The sequence below is a fragment of the Malus sylvestris genome, chromosome 3 (genome assembly GCF_916048215.2).
Source record: "Malus sylvestris chromosome 3, drMalSylv7.2, whole genome shotgun sequence".
Classification (NCBI taxonomy): Eukaryota; Viridiplantae; Streptophyta; class Magnoliopsida; order Rosales; family Rosaceae; genus Malus; species Malus sylvestris.
The window spans coordinates 5,770,776-5,790,933 of record NC_062262.1 but is presented as its reverse complement, the minus strand read 5'-3'; the positions used below and the strand labels follow the sequence as shown (position 1 = coordinate 5,790,933).

General features: G+C 37.7%; 3 protein-coding genes and 1 pseudogene across 4 annotated transcripts; 3 read left to right on the top strand and 1 right to left on the bottom strand.

Moving 5' to 3' along the window:
• Window positions 1-464: 464 nt before the first annotated feature.
• Window positions 465-2,909, bottom strand: LOC126617434 (peptidyl-prolyl cis-trans isomerase CYP19-4-like). The gene is made up of 7 exons (XM_050285501.1): window positions 2,666-2,909; window positions 2,490-2,568; window positions 2,101-2,148; window positions 1,969-1,992; window positions 1,514-1,696; window positions 1,306-1,381; window positions 465-804 (listed from the first exon to the last, which is right to left on the bottom strand). Exons 1-7 carry the CDS (start codon window positions 2,729-2,731, stop codon window positions 666-668), a joined length of 615 nt encoding a protein of 204 aa, XP_050141458.1. The 5' UTR covers window positions 2,732-2,909; the 3' UTR covers window positions 465-665.
• A 1,669-nt stretch (window positions 2,910-4,578) lies between these two features.
• Window positions 4,579-8,167, top strand: LOC126617429 (E3 ubiquitin-protein ligase APD2-like). 2 transcript variants are annotated; one of them, XM_050285496.1, is made up of 11 exons: window positions 4,579-4,714; window positions 4,829-5,082; window positions 5,757-5,863; window positions 5,948-6,073; window positions 6,202-6,298; window positions 6,714-6,788; window positions 6,876-6,958; window positions 7,057-7,203; window positions 7,312-7,384; window positions 7,471-7,816; window positions 7,976-8,167. In XM_050285496.1, exons 2-11 carry the CDS (start codon window positions 4,830-4,832, stop codon window positions 8,049-8,051), a joined length of 1,383 nt encoding a protein of 460 aa, XP_050141453.1. In that variant the 5' UTR covers window positions 4,579-4,714; window position 4,829; the 3' UTR covers window positions 8,052-8,167. The 2 variants fall into 2 exon arrangements, with proteins under 2 accessions (XP_050141453.1, XP_050141454.1); XM_050285497.1 differs by lacking the exons at window positions 4,579-4,714; window positions 7,057-7,203; window positions 7,312-7,384 and having other exon boundaries at window positions 4,744-5,082; window positions 7,524-7,816.
• Window positions 8,168-9,985: 1,818 nt separating this feature from the next.
• On the top strand, window positions 9,986-12,839 carry LOC126617426 (uncharacterized). The gene is made up of 6 exons (XM_050285495.1): window positions 9,986-10,151; window positions 10,238-10,818; window positions 11,199-11,388; window positions 11,488-11,552; window positions 12,013-12,223; window positions 12,392-12,839. The coding sequence occupies exons 1-6, from the start codon at window positions 10,062-10,064 to the stop codon at window positions 12,728-12,730; spliced, it is 1,476 nt and encodes a 491-aa protein (XP_050141452.1). The 5' UTR covers window positions 9,986-10,061; the 3' UTR covers window positions 12,731-12,839.
• Window positions 12,840-14,714: 1,875 nt separating this feature from the next.
• LOC126617432 (probable pyridoxal 5'-phosphate synthase subunit PDX1) lies at window positions 14,715-15,801 on the top strand (annotated as a pseudogene).
• The last annotated feature ends 4,357 nt before the right edge of the window (window positions 15,802-20,158 follow it).

Here is a 20,158-nt window from a genome sequence, read left to right as displayed (position 1 = left end):
TCGAACTTTATTTTTTCTCGTGTTTATAGCCACTTGATCCAGTTAATTGCAGGAAGTTAAGTGATAAACTAATAAAAAGTGCAAGAGGCTAAAAATAAAGTGCGGAAATCATTTCTGTAAATAAGGTATATGTTAGTATTCATGTAATGTTGGGGATGACGTGCCGCACATTGCAAAATTATTGCAATACAACTCGATCATTACGTTGCATGACTACCTAGATGGATTGAGTAAAAAAATGTGGCATGTTAATTTTATCCTACTTGACATTATGATATTAAACTAATACGCCACCCTAGTAGTGTAAGTGTAACCAGTCTATTTAAGTTCCATTAAGTTCGTCGTCAGTAAATCAATTAAGTGATGACATCATCATCATGTCATGTGCTAGATTCACCTTGCTTTGCTTAGGTGGAGTAAGTGATTTAAAGAGATGCATTTTTTGAACACATGATAACCGTCGCTTAGACAATGACGCCACTATGACTAAATTTTAATTTCACTTTTCTCTAGTCTAGTAGGGTTATGTAGATGTTAATCGAATTTAAAGTAAGAACACTATCGGTACATGAACTATAACATCTTCATCGGTCTTACACGACGAAAATCAAGAAGTCGGAACAGTTATTGTCACTCGGTACATGGAGAGACTACGAGAGGAACGTCTAGAGAGGAAGTTCACCACTGTCGGCAATCACAACTTTGCTCTTGGGGGTGCCACTCTGATTTCCTTCAGCTTCAACCTTGTAAACCACATCCATTCCAGACAGCACCTTTCCGAATACAACATGTCTGCCATCCAACCTATAAGCATTCAAATACGGAATCAAACTTCAGCTTTGATAAGTATACATGTGTAAACCAATGGCTGTTATTTGAAAGCAGTAGTAGACCGCCTCCTTGTCAAGGGATAGGTCTTCAAATCAAACGACTAATGAAATCGGTAGTTGAGAACAAGTTTAAATGAGCGCAAATATGGTGTTATACAATGTAAAGGTCTGAAATTTAAGAAATGCGAGATGGAATCAGTAGAAAAAGGGGACAGAATGAACTCGCCATCTGTGGATACCATCACTATGGTTGTCTGGCTGCTGCCCGACTCTCACCAAAACAGTGGGAATCAGGCGTTCCCTGTAAGCACTATTGGTCTCCACAAGAAAGCAAACCAAAATCGCTTCCTCTATTCAAACCCAACAAGTGGCAGAATTATACAATTTAAGAAAGCAATGCATCAAGCAGAAGAAGATAGTCATTCTAGAAATATTATTCGCATTTTCAAGTATGCATGGATGCACGTAGAATTACCAGTTAGTTGTCACAGTTGTGATGAAGAATTGTGAACCATTGGTGTCGGGACCAGCATTTGCCATTGACAAAAGCCCTGTACAAAAGAGTAAAGAGCACTTAGTTCACTCCATAATATAGGTTCAAACTTCAGTATTATATTAGGTGCTAGCCAGTAGCCATCCATGCCACTGGAAAAGAAGGCAGGTGGGATGGGTTATTTGTCTACCTGGGCCAGTATGCTTTAGCTTGAAATTTTCATCAGCGAACTTCTCTCCATATATTGACTCTCCCCCTCTTCCATCACCTAGTGTGAAATCACCTCCTTGGATCATGAAACTGGGTATAATCCTGTGGAATTTGCTACCCTTGAAATGGAGAGGCTTTCCACTCTTTCCAACGCCTTTCTCCCCTGAAATATATGGGGGGAAAAGAAGGATGAAAATTTTAAAAACAATATTATTGACTCTTACAACTTTCTAATCACTATGTTCTGGGGAAAATGCAGTATGCAGAAAATTTCTATGTAACAATAAATATTTGCATCCTTCCTGAGTTACTGAACTTGAAGGCCTCGACCAAGGACCATTTCATATACATTGCTGATGATAGACCCCAAAAAGTAGATACTACATATCAACTACTAAACTTAATACGTGGAAATGAAGATGAGTAACTGGTTACCTGTGCACAGAGCTCGAAAATTCTCTGAAACACCAAAGGAGTGAATTAGTAATGTTCTGAGATTGTTAGCTTTAGTTTAAACACATAGAAGTAGAACCTACAAAATGGGAGTGATATTATTCAATTTAATACCTGCAGTCTTGGGAACCGCCTTCCCAAAGAGACCGATCACAACCCGTCCTGAAATACAGCGATCGAAACAAGTATCAATACAGATTAGCCAGAAACAAAAAGCACCACCATAAAAAAAAAATCCCAATAATTCATCAAACTATGGCACTCAAATTTTCATTTGCAACACTATATGCACATAAACATTTCTCCAACTCCACAGAAACAAATCCACCTCTACGCAAATGATCATCCTTCGGCTTTCGGTTCCAAATTGAGCTCACACATCATGCAAATCGAATATCAATACCAAATTTGGGATTAAAATACCTTAATTAAATTGAATTTTGAGCAAATGGGTCGAATTTGTTCTAAACATTAACAAAATTATTGCAAATTAAACAGCATACCAGCTGGCTTTCCAGAAATCTCGACATCAAAGTAAACCTTGTGGGTCACTTCCTTCAGATCCTCCTTCGACTTCTTTGCCTGATCAAGAATTTACACAAAATTTCAAGATCAATCCTTGAAAATGCAATTGAATCAAACAAAATTATAAATTCAAACAAAAATGTTAATTTTTTACCTCAATGAGAGCTAGGGTTCCGAAGAGGACGAGGGTACAGAGCATCAACGACGTCGTTCGACCCATCTCTTTGCTTTTTCAGTTCTGCAAAGTCTCAGACTCTCCTCTCACTCTCCAGATTCATTGATTTGTACTGAAGTGTATGAGTCACAGGTTTAGCAGTTCAGCCAATAGTGGTCTGACACGTATGATATTAGGAGAATGCGAACGTCAGTCGCGGTTACGCGCATGAAGCATTTTCAATTTACCGAAAAACTCAGGCCCACGCAAGACTAGTGGTAGCATTCATGATAATGGGTTACTTAGGCCTCGTTTGGGATTGAGGTGATTTTAAAAAAAGTCATTGTGAAAAAAAACTGAGGGTCATTTTTGTGTTTGGTAAACTGAAAAAAAATGGCTTATTTTGGAAGCTGCTGTGAGAATAAGCTGAAAATCAAAGGAAAAGCTGAAGCTGCTATTTGCTGCTTTGAAAAAAAGCCAGTTTTTTCAAAGCATACGGAGCTACAGTGCTCCTTTAATGAAAAGACACACTATCATCCTGCTTTTTTTTCCAAAAACACTTTCACAAAAAAGTTTACCAAACACTCTACTGACTTTATTTCACAGCCGCTTATTCTCACAGCACATCCGCTTATTCTCACAGCAGCTTTTTTTCAAAGCACAGCAATACCAAACCAGCCCTTAGACATTTTAGTTAAAATGATCAATGAGAAGAGCATAATTCTTTATTTTGAACTCTAAAATCTGAAATCGATAAAAGTGATGGTTGAGTTTGTCTACCATTAATCATTTAAGTCATTCCATAAAAAATCTTCATTAAACAATGATGAAAATAACAAAAATACTCTCAATTTTTGTTAAATCATTTTGGCAAATTGTTCATTAAATTGACTGCATTTTTGTCATTTTGGTCATTATTTTAACATAAATTTTTACGGAATGATCAAAATGATTGATGGTAGACAAATTCAATGACCATTTCTATTAATTTCAAATCACGGAAACCAAAATAAGAAATTATATCAATCTCAAAAATCATTTTAGCTAAAAAGTTTTTGCATATCATGAGTTATATATACGTAGAAATTCGAATCCGTATTTGTCAGATAATTGAAAACTTACTAATTTGTAATTCTTAGAGTGGTAGACAACCAGTTTCAGGTTACTATCCTTTGCTTCCTAACCTTTTGGTACCAACTACACATTTGATTGAAGTTAAGCTTTTCTTGATTTCATTGTACTCCCATTTTGGTCTTCATCCTTGATATATTTGGAGCTCGTGGATTATCCTTATGGTTATTGATATTTTTATTCAACTCATTATCTTCTAAATTTAAATTGAATATTTGGAGCTCGTGGATTATCCTTATGGTTATTGATATTTTTATTCAACTCATTGTCTTCTGAATTTAAATTGAATATTTGGCATGTGGTAGCATTGAAGTTTATAAATTTCAATCTTTACGAGAAGTAAAAATGAGTGTGTGGATAACACAACCTTATTATATTCCAACAACAAACCCAAAAGAAATGAAGAAATTGACAATTGAGAAAAAGTTTAGACATGGACATAATTACAGAATTTTTTACTGGATATAGGATTTATCAACAAAATCACTATCCAAGCAAAATTTTAAACAGTCAATCTGATTATGCGTCTTATCTAACTGCTTAATGTGTCACATTAAATATTTACTAACAAACATAACCATATGGATAACTATGCAATCAGAACATCAATGATTAATAAAACATTCGATAATTCGATATTGAGTGATCGAATAGGCGACAAAACCGAACTCAAGATTCTCCCCAACTCACATGCTTGAACCTCGTTGATAGGCTCCACTTCTGAGGGACCAGAAAACCAGAATTCCAATAAGAAAATAATAGAACAATCAGATGACACATTAACTAACCGTCACACACCAACTACCATTCCTACCCAAAATGGAACCAAAACACGACTTTTTGGTGAGCTTCGCAGCCTCCTCACCACCGCCTTTGCTTCCTCAATGGATGCTGCCTCCCAAAACTCCCATCACCCAGGTAAAGTCTTAGAATCCAAACTAAAAAAAAAAAATAATCATTCTTTCCTTCTTCTTTTCTCTTTTTCGTATAAATATAACCAACAAATGTCAACGTTGAACTTTGTGCTTTCAGCATGGAAACCCCAGAACCAGATCGAAGAGAAGATCAATCCTTTCCATCATCTTCTTCTTCTTCGCCATCGAGCTCACGGGTGGAAGAAGAAGAAAGTGACAGACGTTCAAATGGGGACAATTTTGATGAGCAGCAGCGGACGAGAAGGTCTAGGACTTATCATGTGAACTTGTTGTTGTACGATGTAGAAGCGTCTGAGGTGAAGGATGATATTTGGTCGGCCCTTGCTGTGCTTGTCACCTTTTGGTTCTTTGGTCAGTTTCCCTCCTCATCAATCACTGGTTTTTGTGCACTGCTTGTGTGAATTTGTTTCATGTTTCTTTTTAATTAGTTTTGGATTCGGGACGAGAGAAACTTACCTATAATTGGGACGCCACAGCGGTCGTATTTCAAGTCAACTAACTACTGTTACGTTAGAAAGTTAAATAGAGAAATGATTTTTGGACATCATTTTCTCCTCATGCACATCTATGTGTATTTTTTACTTTTAGATTAAATAATTCAGAAGAGAATGAAGAGACAATAAAAAGGATGTGCATAATGAAAAAATAGGTATGTGAAGATCATTTCTTTGAATACATGGTAGTGTTTTGTTGGTATGAAATACCGACACAATGATCTGTAGCATGTAGGTGCGTTCTTCTTGAAAGAAGAAAATACTTCTGACAAAAAGTGAAACCAAATTTTTGTCCAGTCAAACCCTTTTGCTTGTTTCATGTGTAGTTGAGGAGAGGCTTTTGAGTTTGGTTCTTTCATAAAATGGACTGAAATTATATAACTTTCAATTGATTTATAAGGCTTTTCCTCTTCTCTTTTTTAAGTTTTTCCATATATTGTTATGTACTGAACTCGTTTGTTAATGACTTGAGCATCTGATTAATATGGTTTGTTGGTACTACTTTTGGTTTTTGATGTTCGTCACGCACAGCATCTATGACTATGATTCTTGGTTTCTATGGATCCGGCAATCTACAATTGGGCCCGAACTGCTCGCGCTTGATACAAACTAATCCGTTCTTTGTGCAATCGATTAAGGTGATCAACCGCATTTCATCTTGTAATTCTTGTTTAGTAAAGAACTGGTGTGCAGTAAAACTTATCTGGTCTATAAAACAACAGGCACAGGAGCATGATGAGCAAAAACTTGGGCCAGTGTTATATGGATTCAACAAACCTCCTCCCTTGGATGTTGAAATAGCATGGACCGAAACACAGCATACGCTTGTTCCAGCCAATTTTCACAAGGCAAGATCTCCCTTACTTTCCATGTAACATCGAATGTTAAATCATTTTGTCCTTCTCTCATATTACTCTAACTTTTTGTCCTCTGCTTTGATTGATGGGATTAAAGTTTATTTCTTTTCATGTAACAGGCATGGATATACTTTCTAAACAAAGGGTCTGGTTTGGATATTACTTACCGTGTGAAGCCTACAAGTTCCTCGCCTTTAACTCTTGTAATAGCACAAGGTAATTCCCAACTTCTGATTTGGATTTCTTGTTTGTTTTCTATCAAAGTACCTCGTAAATGGTTATCTAAACTTAACGTACAAAGGTCTAGGATTTATGTCGAATCAAATAGTTGTAGATTTGGGATAATATTCTGTAGCAGCTTCTTTACTCTCCGGAACTTGGGATAGTTGTAGATTTAGTAAAATTCCAAAACATCTCCAATTTCTGAGTTGTCCTTCCTCTCCTACTCTTAAATCTAACCACTTTCCCATGAGGCCAAATGCTTCTGCAGAAGGTTTATCTAGCGTATATGATATGGGGACCTTTTGTTTTTCGGTTCTTTTCTTCTTCTTTTTTTGTGCCGGTGGTGGTAGAGGTGTTAGTAGAACTCAATGTATCTTCTGGTGTTGAAAACTTTTATCTAAACCTGCAGGTAGTGAGAGCCTGGCTGAATGGATAGAGGATCCATCATATGGTAATGCAACACTGTCTTGGAATATAATTTATGGTGAGATTCATCACTCAAATTTCTATTCTCTCTTTCGGAACCAATTACAATGTTCTGAACTTCTACGTCAACCTGTTTTCTTCACAGGAAGTGGTAGGATCCAGCAGGAAATTCCAAAGTCTTCTACTTATTATATAGCAGTAGGAAACTTGAACCCTGAGAATGTTGAGGTAGTTATTCAAATGTTTATTCCACTGGAAATAATTATATGATTGATAATAATTAGTTTCCAGCTTTATTGAGCTTCCAATGTTGATATATAACACAGGTAGAGTTGGTATTCAACATAAAATCTATTCTTTATAACACAACCGAGGCGTATTACAAATGCTCTTTGTATAACCGGTTATGTAGCTTAAAGCTTTCCCTCTTGGGGGCAAAAGTTGCTGTCATAACTTCTCCAGGTCCTAAAGAGGTAATGTAGAAGACTCATCCCCGAGTTTTGTTTTTCTTCTGTCCCTTTCGGGCGGTTGATACAGTTTCCGTCACTTTACCATGATAAATATGTTTCCTGAATCCTTAGGGTATCCCTAATGATGATTGGTATGTAAGCCTGTCCTATGGACCGCGATGGGCCATGTATTTTCTTGTAGCAGGTTACTTCTTGTTATCCTTCATATCCTTCTCGTAACATTGGAAAATAAATCGTTTTATTTACATCTACCACTTTGTTTGCTTGTAGGCGTTATGACTCTGCTCCTCTTAACAGCCTTTATATTTTATAACAAATTCCAGAATTCTAGTGAAGACACAACCGAAGTTCAAGCAGAGGAGGGACAATCCGTGCAAACCCCGCTGCTATCACCCAAAGACGATGATACTTTGAGTTGGGGTTCGTCGTATGAATTTATTTCCAATGAAGAAGATTTGGATGAGTGCCTTGCAGTGAGTTCCCTTGAAGGAAGTTTAACAAATGAAGGAGATAGCAACACTACTGGGCGTCTTTGTGTCATATGCTTTGATGGTCCTAGGGATTGCTTCTTTCTTCCTTGTGGGCATTGCGCTGCCTGTTTTACTTGCGGGACAAGGTATACAAATCTGAATCAATGTCGTAGTCTTCTGCTTATAACCCTTTACGCGAAACGTTAGATATAATGATTTTGAACATAACCTACATACACTTGCAACATTTTTAACTTCTACCAAATCAAAGAAGAGTTAGATTTCTAAACGGATTAATGGTGCAGGATTGCCGAAGAGGCTGGTACGTGTCCCATATGCCGTAGAAGGATGAAGAAAGTGAGGAAGATTTTTACAGTTTGAGCTTGTGTGTATATGTGAACCAAGTTTGCAGGAGCTCCCTTGAACCATAGTTTTTATGATTCTTTGTGGATATTTTTTCACTAACAGATGAAGTAGTAGTTTCTATTGTACTATAAGGCCTTTCCTTCTTCTTTTTTTTTTCTTTTTTTTTTCTGTACAATTATGGTTTTTGGCATGAACCTTTTGAGGAGGTTTGCAAATGTGATTACCCCACATGTAATTTGTGCATAAACTAGAGTTAATTTTGTATAATTCAAAATTTTCACACATTATCACAACCACAAGCAAGAGTGGAGCCAGGATTTTTTTCTTGGTGGGCTCGTTGAAATTGATACCATAAAATCATATAATAATCAATATAAAAGAACAACAATAGAATATAAACAATTCTCAAAATCATAACCCTAACCGACAACTTCAAGGACCATATAAATAATTAACTTACTAAATAAATCAAGAATAAGTAAATAAAAAGATTAAGAATGTACCAAAGGTTCCATTCATTGGAAAATCAGAACAAAAAGTAAGGAATTGCAGAGATAGAGATTTAATTGTGAACTAAAAGAAAATTCTTTTTCTTTTCTTGAGTAAGAAGTCAAAGGTTAAACCAGATAAGATAAATGGTCTTTTTCTTTAACGAATATGATAGAGAGGGAGGAGAGATAAAACTAATTTATTATTATCAACATAAAAAGTATTATTTATTACATATCTTCTATTAAATATACATGAAATAATAACATGTATTGGAGATGAGTGGGCTATATAGGCTATATGCATTAACATAAGCCATTAAAGCATGAGTTTAAAAAAAGGATAGTGTTGTTCACACACCGTTATTGATTTTTTTGTCATTGATCTTCATCAGTTCATTTGATCCGAAAGCTAAAAACTAAGAGAGATGTGTGAGAAATAAAAATAGATGTGTAAATAACACTACATTTATAGAAAACCTCCCTGGGCTACGGCCCACCTTAAGCCTTGTAGGTGACTTCTCCTGTGACCACAAGAATTACAACTGTAATCTCTCCAAAGTACAAATAATGTATTTGAAAGAAATGAGTATCGTTATTATTCATGTATTTACTAGCAATCAAATGATTTGGCTATGTCATTCTTGACAATTTAAGGTATGATGTTTATCCGACACACATTTATTCTCATCCTCAAACCTTCTAATTCTCACACGAAGTAATTAAACATACTCTAAAAGTTGTGCTAGGGACAATTACCAACGTCGGCTGCTAAGTGATTGCCAGCCCCTCAACAAGCTGTGGAACTCACATCCATGAATGGTTGAGTAAGCGAACGACTGTTGAGCATTTATCTTCCCTAATTGAACTTTTCATTTACATTTACACTATTTTGAGTTAGATATCTGAATTTTAACTTATTTTGACGACTTGATTTAGTTCGATTATGTTGCTGAAAAATGATCTCCTACAACCAAACCAACCGCGCAAATTTACCAGATCAAATCGGCTCGTGCCCATCCCTTAAACCTTTAATAAAATAATAGGAAAACTAACGAAAAATTAAAAAAAACCTTAGTTTTAATGAAAAATGACAAATAAAAGTCTAATGAATAATTTCAAAAAAAATGTTAAAATGTAATTTTTCACTAAAAACGAACAATACTGAAAATATTTAGTTAAAACTTCCAAAAATAATTTGATGGGTGATTACTGATGATTGAGCCTTAATGGACCTTACCAAAGTTTTAAACTCGAATGCTCTGTGAAGCAGGTCCGCTTCCCAGTTTATAGCGCGTAGGGTCGTCCCCCGCCATCCATTTTTTCCCGCGAAATAAACACCAAACGCGGGGAAAGCCGGTAAACAGCTACAAAAATCTACCCACGTGGCAAACGCTGCTTCCTGGTGGGACCCAACTGAAACAGAAAAAGCTTGGACGTTAGCTCAGCCACACCTAGTTCCACGCAGCTACAAATTTACAAGGCGATCAGTAGCAGCAGGAGCACTGCAGCTCATCCACCGCCACCGCATCCGATCATGGCGGCTCCGAGATCCGCCGCGCCCTCTCACATCCTCCCATCCGTCATCGCCCTCTCCCTTCTCTCTCTCGGCTTCGTCATCTACAAGGTCTCAAACGCAGCGTCGTTTTTTCCGGTTTTTCATTTTTTGTTTATTTTTTCTAAAATATTTCATTGGGGGATTTTGTCGAACAGGTGGACGACTTCGCCACTCAGACCAAGACACTGGCCGGCCACAACCTCCAGCCGACGCCTTGGCACTTCTTCCCGCCAAAAACTTTCACCGACGAGACCCTCCACGACCGAGCCTACAAGCTTATCCACTGCTCATATCTCGCCTGCCGCTACAAAAGCAACGAAGTCCCTGAACGACGCCGTCCTCCGTCGTTCCGTGCGAAAGCCCCGAAATGCCCCGAGTTCTTCCGTTGGATCCACCACGATCTGGAGCCCTGGGCCCGGACCCGGATCTCCGCTGCCCATTTGGAGACCGCCAAGCAACACGCAGCGTTTCGCGTGGTGATTGTTGACGGGAGGCTGTATGTGGATTTGTTCTGGGCTTGCGTGCAGAGCCGCGCCATGTTCACCATTTGGGGTTTCCTGCAGCTCCTTGCCAGGTATCCGGGTCGGGTTCCGGATGTGGATATCATGTTTGATTGCATGGATAAGCCCATAATTAACCGGACCGAGCACGAATCGATGCCTTTGCCGCTTTTCCGGTACTGTACGGACGGTGATCATTTTGATATCCCATTTCCTGATTGGTCCTTCTGGGGTTGGTAAGAATCATCATTCTTTGATTGTCTTCATATTCACATTAATTGTTAATTTTCCAAGTTTATAGTTTTTTTCGGGTAATTTTTCGTGTTTGCGTATGCTTTATGAATGATTCAATGGGAAAGAACCTGAATTTGTTAATTGTTCGTGTGTGCTTGAATTACTGTAAAAATTTCTGAAAGTATATAAATTACTGTATGCTTGTATGCATGCATAAATTACATGCTGGTTATTAGGCGGATTGATTTACCAAGATTGACATTGTTTGCTAAACGTTTACTAATTTGTATGACATGAAAGTGTTTCATTCATTTGGGCGTCAAGTGCGTTGTTATGGTTTTATTTGTGCTGATTGTCTTTATAGTTTATGATTACTGCACAGGCCAGAGCTTAACATTCATCCCTGGGAAGAGCAGTTCGGGGAAATCAAGCGGGGTTCTCAGGAAAGAAGTTGGAAAAAGAAGGAGCCTTTCGCATATTGGAAAGGAAACCCAGATGTTAGTTCCCCTATTCGTACGGAGTTACTTAACTGCAATGACACGAAGATGTGGAGAGCACAGATTATGCGTCAGGTTGAGTTAAAACTGCATGTTGATCTCTCTTTAACTTGAACTGTAGAAGTGATAGGCATAAGACCAGACCTGACATTGTCTTTCTAATATGAATCGTAGGATTGGGAAGCGGAAGCAAGAGCTGGTTATGAGCATTCCAAACTATCTACGCAGTGTAATCATCAGTAAGTACAGCTTCTAAAAGTGATGGTTTATCATCATATTCTCAATATATAGTCCAACTGATTAGCTAGGAAGATGTGGCGTGATCCTTTATTATGTATTGGCCTAGGATATTGTCCCGCAGTTGATATGTTGAGTCTGCTTTGTAGTCCTCTTGCTTTTGTCTATCTAGTTCAATTTTCCGCATCTATGAAAATGATGTAGTTTGCAGTTTATAGTTTTGAAGTTCTGAAACCTTGGCAGCCTTTAACATTCAAGGAGGATTTGACATTCTCTTTTGCGTGTTTTCTTTTTATCTAGTGGATCTTGACTGTTCCAATGATCCACAAAATGTTTCCTTCTCTTCTTTCTCGTCGGTTGACGAGTAGCTGTTATGTATAGTTGTACTCCGTTGATGTCTTATTATCTAATTGGCATATGGATTTGATCCTGCAGCTCAGAAATCTTTTCCACTTTTTGTAGGTACAAAATCTATGCAGAAGGCTATGCTTGGTCTGTCAGCCTAAAATATATTGTATCATGTGGTTCTCTTACACTCATAATAACCCCGCAATATGAGGATTTCTTCAGCCGCGGTCTCATTCCTAAGATTAATTATTGGCCCATCTCCCCTAACGCTATATGCCCGTCTATAAAGTCTGCTGTTGACTGGGCTCAGGGGCACCAATCTGAGGTATCTTTCAACTGTTAGTAGTATTCCATATCATGTTCTCGTTCCTGTTGTTACATTTTGCATCAGTAATGTACAATTCAGTTTTACCCCGGCTTTCCCTTCAAGTTTATATCTTCTTATGAAAAAACAACATAATCGAGGCTACAATATACTCCAATGGCTGAACAGGCTAAGGCAATGGGACAAAGAGGGCAGGATTTCATGGAAAGCCTAAGCATGGATCGGGTCTATGATTACATGTTTCACCTCATCATGGAGTACTCAAAGCTGCTGGACTTCGAGCCAGACATTCCAGCTTCTGCTATGGAAGTATGTACAGAATCCCTGCTTTGTCTTGCTGACCCGAAACAGAGAGAGTGGCTTAAAAGGTCTACCGCGTACCCTTCTCCTAGCCCGCCGTGCACTCTCCCGTCGGCTGATAGTAATCTCATCAAGAGATGGAAGCGGAAAAAACAAGAAACGATGGACGCTGTGGAGGACATGAATCCGAAGGGACGGAGACGATGAAACTAGGATATATGCTGGCGTAGTGTAAGAATCATAATTCTTTGAGTTTTCAGTTTTGTAATTAAAATACTATAATTATTCTCTTCTCATGAAAAGGGTATTATTTTTAGTTTTTTCTTTCTTTTTCCTGACGTTATGATGCTTGGATCAATGTCGATTGCGTGAGTCCACTGCGGCTAGTTCCTGGTGGTCTACTCTCCGAATAGCCGCGAAGGTGGTCATTATCCGGAGAATGACCTATGTGATACACGAATCGAGTTATTATCGGGTCACATGATAAGAATCTATTAAGATTATGGATTTGAGTCGATATTATTTGTTAAGATAACTAGTATTATACGAATGCGACAAACACAATCCGTTTCTCAGCCTAAAAATGTTTGTATTTTTCCATTGATATTGGGTGTCACAATGGTAGAACGCTATATAGATTGATACTATTTTAAAACTCTTGAGAATAATGTGAGAAAATTAGAAACTCATAGCCTATTTTAAAAATTATCCCGAACATAGAGAGTTTGAAATGTAATAAGTTCTTATTTTATTTTTACTTTATCAGTAATATATTTAAAATACATGTAGAATACGTGTGTATCACTGAAACTAGTGTGAAAATTTCGTGATTTAAACGTAAAAAAGATAAATAAAAAAAAAACGTAATTTAATGAATCAACCGTATACTAAAAACTCCATTTTTTTGCCAAAAATAGATACGGAACATCTGAGTAGCAGAGTGTGCGTGTATCCCTGTTCCATTCCATTATTTATTGGGTAAATTACATAGTAATCCCTTAGGTTTGGGGTCTATTACAATCCCATACAACATCTAAACATTTCACTTTCATATCTCATGTACCATTTTATTTCAAAATAATACATCCGTTAGATTTTCCATCCATTTCTCTGTTAAATGCTGACGTGGCTGCCACGCGACAAAAAAAATATTTTTTTTTAAAAAAAAAACCTAAATCTTCCAAAAACAAATTAAAAAAAAAAAAAGCCAAAACAAAAACGCAACTGAAAGCTGCAACCCTCAAGCCCAGAAACCCGCACCTCCCCTTACCCGCACCTCCCTTCCCCTTTACTCGCACCTCCCTCCTCCAAGCCCAAAAACCCCCACCTCTGCTTACCCACACCTCCCTTCTCCAAGCCCAAAAACCCCCACTTCCCCTTACCCGCACCTTCCTTCCCCCTTACCCACACCTCCCTTCTCCTTCCCCCCTCCCTTTCCCCAGTCACCGGCACTTGCCCGCCCCGCCACAGACCCATACCCCCATCCCCACATGACCCACCTCACCCTCGCATCCACACCCACCTCTTTTCTCCTCTACGCATCCCATTCCTTAAATCCACACCCATTCCTCCCATTTTCACCTCACGGAATTTGGGTTTTTTTTTTCTTTTCTTTTTTTTGGGTTGCAGGTACAGGGGTCTGCGGAAGAAGACGAAGATGGGGGAGAAGAGAGATGGAGGGGAGGAAGACGGAATCTGTTTTGGGGGTTCACGAGGTGCACATAAGCACCTCTAAATTAAACTTCAGGGGCGCTGGGGCTAGGGTTTTTGGTTTTTTTTTTGTGGGGGGTGGGGGTGGGGAGGGTCGCTGGGATGGGGTTTTCTTTCTGGATTTTTTTTGGTTTGGGGGTTCATGCGGTGTTTCAGCTTTTTTTTTTATTTTTTTTAAAGAAGATTCAGGTTTAAAAAAAAAAAAAAATTTGCCACGTGGCACATATTTGGCAGCCACGTCAACACTTAACAGACTAATGGATAGAAAATCTAAAGGATGTATTATTTTGAAATAAAATGGTATGTGAGGTATGAAAGTGAAATGTTTTAAAGATGTTGTATGGGGTTGTAATAGATCTCAAACCTGAAGGGTTACTATATAATTTACCCTTATTTATTTTATACCATTTCCATATCATCATCTTCTTCCCCTTCACTTTCCATTCTCCACCACCTTTCTCCTCATTTCTCGTGAAATCTCACATTCCACCAATCCCCAAAGAATGGCTGACAGAAGCGGTGTCATCACCGTCTACGACAAAGGCGCCATATAAGAAACCACCACCAAGTCTTCCCCATTCTCTGTCAAAATCGGCCTTGCCCAAATGCTCCGCGGTGGCGTCATCATGGACGTTGTCAACCTCGCCCAGGCCCGCATTGCTGAGGAGGCCGGTGCCTGCGCCGTCATGGCCCTAGAGCGAGTCCCTGCCGATATTCGATCCCAGGATTGTGTCGCCCGAATGTCCGAACCCCAGCTCATCAAGGAGATCAAACGCTCCGTCACTATCCCCGTCATGGCCAAAGCTCGCATCAACCATTTCGTCGAGGCCCAAATCCTCGAAGCCATCGGTGTCGACTACGTCGACGAGAGCGAGGTCCTCACCTTCGCCGACGAGGAGCACCACATCAACAAGCACACTTTTAGAGTCTCGTTCGTCTACGAATGTCGGAATCTTGGCGAGGCGTTCCACAAGATCCGCGAGGGGGCTGCGATGATCAGGACAAAGGGGGAAGCCATCACCGGAAACATCGTAGAGGCCGTTCGGCATGTGCGTCACGTGATGGGGGACATTAGGGTCTTGAGGAACATGGACGACAATGAGGTGTTCGCGTACGCGAAGAAGATCTCGGCGCCGTACGATCTCATGATGCAGATGAAGCATCTCGGGAGGCTGCCGGTAGTGTATTTTGCTGCCAGCGGCGTGGCGACTCCTGTAGACTCGGCGCTGATGATGCAGTTGGGGTGCAATAGGGTTTTTTTCGGTCGGGCGTGTTCAAGAGCAGTGACCCTGGCCGAAGAGCCCGAGCTATTGTGCAGGCTTCCACCAATTACAGTGACCCGGATGTGTTGGCGGAGATCAGCTGCGGATTGAGCGAGGCAATGATCGAGATGAATCTGAACGACGAGAAGGTCGAGTGGTTCACATTTCGGTTTGACTGAAACAGTAAGATTCAAGTTTGGAGCTTTCTTCTGGTGATCCCCAAAGGACCAAAAGCTAAAGGTTCCAACTTTTAGAAGAAAACGAACATTGCCCATACATACCATTTTACATATTTTGATTTCTTAGCCATGGTACGTAAATTTAAATTTCATGACTCAGTTGGATTTATTTATGGAATTTTTTTTTGGGGATACTTTGGATGCGGTCCCTAATCCTTAACATTCTTTGACTAAAACCTTAATAGTATTCAAAGTTTGATCAAAGTCCATTGACTTTGTACACCTCATTCTATTACAATTAATATTTATATTTTTATAGTTTTGACATTAATTGTTTGATATTTTATGAGATCTATAATCCTATAAATTTAAAATCTCTCATTATAATACTATTAGAAATGGTTACAATAAAAAAATTCAAACATTTTGATTGAATAAATGGATAAAAACTATGTGAAAATAAGAAATAATAAATGGCAAATGAATGTATCCATAGTGTTAAAAAAAATTGGTACACTTCACATATAACAAAGTGGTACATTAATAAAGAAGAATGGGTACATTATAAATAAATTAGGGTACAGATAAAAGATTAAAAAATCATAAGTACAAATGAATTTAAAAAAAATATAGGCGCTAAAAGAAATTAATACATGGGTACAAAATAAAACTAAAAAGAAAATACTACAAATTTAAAAAAGTGTTGCAAATTAAAAGTGGGTACAAACTAAAAATATAAATATATGATACAAAGTTTAGGCATAAAATATAAATATGCCATATGTAATTTTTCTATCATTGATTAAATATACACGTGACGGTATACATATGGGTACAAACACAAATAAAACTTTAAAAAATATGGGCACAAAAAGAAACTAAATTATGGGTGCAAATTAAAAATGAAAAAAAAAATTGGTACAAATTAAAAATAGGTACAAACTAAAAATAAAAATATATGATAAAAAATTTAGTCATAAATATAAATATACTAATTGTAACATTTTTAACACTAAAGGAATATATTTAAAAATAAAAATATTTTATTATTCAAATAATTAATGATATTATTAATACCCAAGGACCTTTATCAAAAATTGAAAATGAATAGGATTTTAATCAATGGAGTAGCAAAAAGAAGGATGTGAACCTAATTTCTTTTTTTTTTTCTTCTTTCTTTCCGGATTCTGCATTAATTCAATGTGTTTTGCTCAATTTTAGCTTGATTGTTGATGAAGCATTAAGACATTTGATTTTGCTAATGCTATTGAGCTCACGTCATGTCATTTTCCACTTTCTATTTCTGTTTCAGACATTAGCTTTTCCTTTCTCTAGTTCTAAGGCTATCTCCAACTGAAGGAAGGTCAAATGACTATATTTAGCCCTATACAAGAAATTATATTTTCATGAACAGTGTCAGACCATATTTTATACCATCTCCAACCGAGAGGACCACAAGGGCCACAGACCAAAAATAGCCATTTGACAAAAAACTCATCTCTAACCGAGGAGGCCAAAGGGGCCAAACATAATTTATTATTTTAATTGAATTAATATGGTTAATTAAATTAAAGGGTAAAAGACAGTTTACTACCCTCATGTTTAGTGGTTTTCAACATTTAGTACATCAATTTTTTTTCATCCCAGAGTCATACCTAAAGTGTAAATTTTGGGACAGTCTCATACATCCGTTAGTCAAACTGTTAGTTCTCCCGTTAAGTGATGACGTGGCGCCCTGATTGGGCGCCACGTGTCATTAAAAAAATAAAAAATAAAAAAAATATTAAAAAATATTTAAATAATAATAAAATATATTTTTTTCTTCTTCTCTTCTTCTTCTTCTTCTTCTGGGTTCGGTTTCTCTCTTTTTTTTTTTTTTTTTCTTCCTCCTCCTTCTCCTTCTCCATCCTTCTCCTTCCTCCTCATTCTTCTTCTCCTTCTTATTCTCCCTTCTCCTTCCTCCGCATTCTTCTTCCTTCTTCTTCCTTCTTCTTCCTCTTCTTTTATGGGTTCCGTTTTTTTTTTCCTTCTCCTCCTTCCTTCTTCTTCCTCCTGTGTTAGCAGGAACTGATTTGGGGATGTGTCTGAAGAGGAAGAAGAAGGAAGGAGGAGAAGGAAAAAAACAGAAAAAAAAAAAACCGAACCCAAAAAAGAAGAGGAAGAAGAAGGAAGAAGAAGGAGAAGAAGAAGGAGAAGAAGAATGAGAAGGAAGAAGAAGAAGGAGAAGAAGAATGAGAAGGAAGAAGAAGAAGGAGAAGAAGAAGGAGGAGGAAGGAGAAGGAAGAAGAAGGAGAAGGAGGAGGAAGAAGGAAAAAAAAAAAGAAAAAAAAGAAGAGAAACCGAAGCTAAAAGAAGAAGAAGAAGAAGAAGAAGAAGAATAAGAAGGAGAAGAAGAAGGAGGAGGAAGGAGAAGGAAGAAGAAGGAGAAGGAGGAGGAAGAAGAAGAAAAAAAGAAGAAGAGAGAAACCGAACCCAGAAGAAGAAGGAGAAGAAGAAGGAGGAGGAAGAAGAAGGAAGAAGAAGGAGAAGGAGGAGGAAGAAAAAAATAAACCGAACCAAGAAGAAGAAGAAGAAGAAGAGAAGAAGAATTTTTTTATTTTATTAATATTATTTTAAATATTATTTTTATTTAAATAAATTTTTAATATTTTTAATGACACGTGGCACCTAATTATGGCGCCACGTCATCATTTAACGGGAGAACTAACAGTTTGACTAACGGATGTATGAGACTGTTCCAAAATTTACACTTTAGGTATGACTCTGGGATGAAAAAAAATTGATGTACTAAATGTTGAAAACCACTAAACATGAGGGTAATAAACTGTCTTTTGCCCTAAATTAAACTACCATATTAAAATAAGGTTTTCGAACATATTTTGAGTGTCACTTGTCGTCAAATAAATAAACCTCCAAATTTTTTATTTTTATATAATCTCAATAATTTTTCGGATAGGATTTCCAATGACACGTGTCGCTAAAGTGAGTAACTCTCCAGATTTCTTATCTTTATGCAATCTTAATAATTTTTTGGATAGGATTTCGAGTGTCACGTGTCGAGATGTAATAAGTTGTGCAAATTTTAGATAGGATCTTTCTTGAGGTGGATCTTGAAATAACACCCACCATTTACAAATTTCCCAACAACCGTGATGAGTAAAGGGTTTTTTCATATCCTCCATATACAATTCCTCCGCTTGGTGTACTTAGAATTAAATGTAATATAATTAAATATTTAAAATAACTTGTGAAAACACTTATTTCGTCGTTGTTTCGGGGATTCGATGGAGTGGTGCCTTCGTAGAACTCATAGTACTTTTTGGACGTACGAGTTCAAACACCTTCACTTGTTTAAGAATTACTCTTGACACTATCTTCCGAGACCCATCTATAAGCCCTGCTAAGAGCTTCATCTTCTTTTTGGGTCCAAACCTTTCCTTTCATTGTACATGTGGCCATTTGAAAATTATTGAAAAAAATAAATGAAAGATTATTGGAAGAGGTAAGATAGTATGGAATGGTGAGAAGGATGTGAGAAATGGTGTAGGAATGACTTAGGTATTTATAGGAAAAAAAATTAGCATTTTTTTTTTGAAATTTGTCCAAAAACAAAATTCAAATTCCAATGGTAATCTAACGTCAACTAGCCATTGGCTGTCAAGTGGGTTGCGTTGCAGGGCTGGCTGACTGGCTGGAAATGGCCAACTCGTTGGCCTAATTTTGGTTTTTTAGCCCAGTGGGGCCCACAAACCCTTTGGCCTAACCCTCGGTTAGAGATGATTTTCGTGTCATTTAGAGCTATTTTTAACCCTATAGCCCTTTGACTGGGTCGGTTGGAGATGGCCTAACCTCCTAAATTGTTCTCATTTTTCTTCAAAATCTCATGTTCTTCTATGTTTTGAATCATCAATGCGTAAATGTCGTGATGGGTTCTAACATGCTTGATTTCATCAAGAATGTCCTTAATTCATGTGATTGTGGAATTTAGGTGTAAAACTATGTGTGTTGTATGCGAATGCGGATTTATGGTTTGAAAGGTTAATCAATACGAATGCATTACCTCACTGGTGTAACTCTAAGAAAGAATGGTGCGATGTGAACTACAACATGAACTATTCTTGACGAATAGCCTATGGCGAGGCGTTAAGAAGATAAGTTTCTAATGAACGCGTCTATGTGTAGATGGCGACATGTATGCAAGATGAGCCTCTGTTAGGCGTAGAGAAAATATGTGTATGATAGTTGTAAAGAAGATGAACAATTGTTCATAGTCCTGGTAGGGAGAGTAAGCCTATCAAATCGGGAATCTAGGATAAGATATCCAATCTTCTTACGATTATGATTACATTATCTAATTTATAAGATATCCTAATTTGACTTGAATTAGGGTTTTCTTACTTAGGAGACAAGTAACATCTTCAATGTGTAGTATGTCAGACTAAGGACTACGTTCATGGGTTACGAGTATTCCGGTCCCTCTTGCC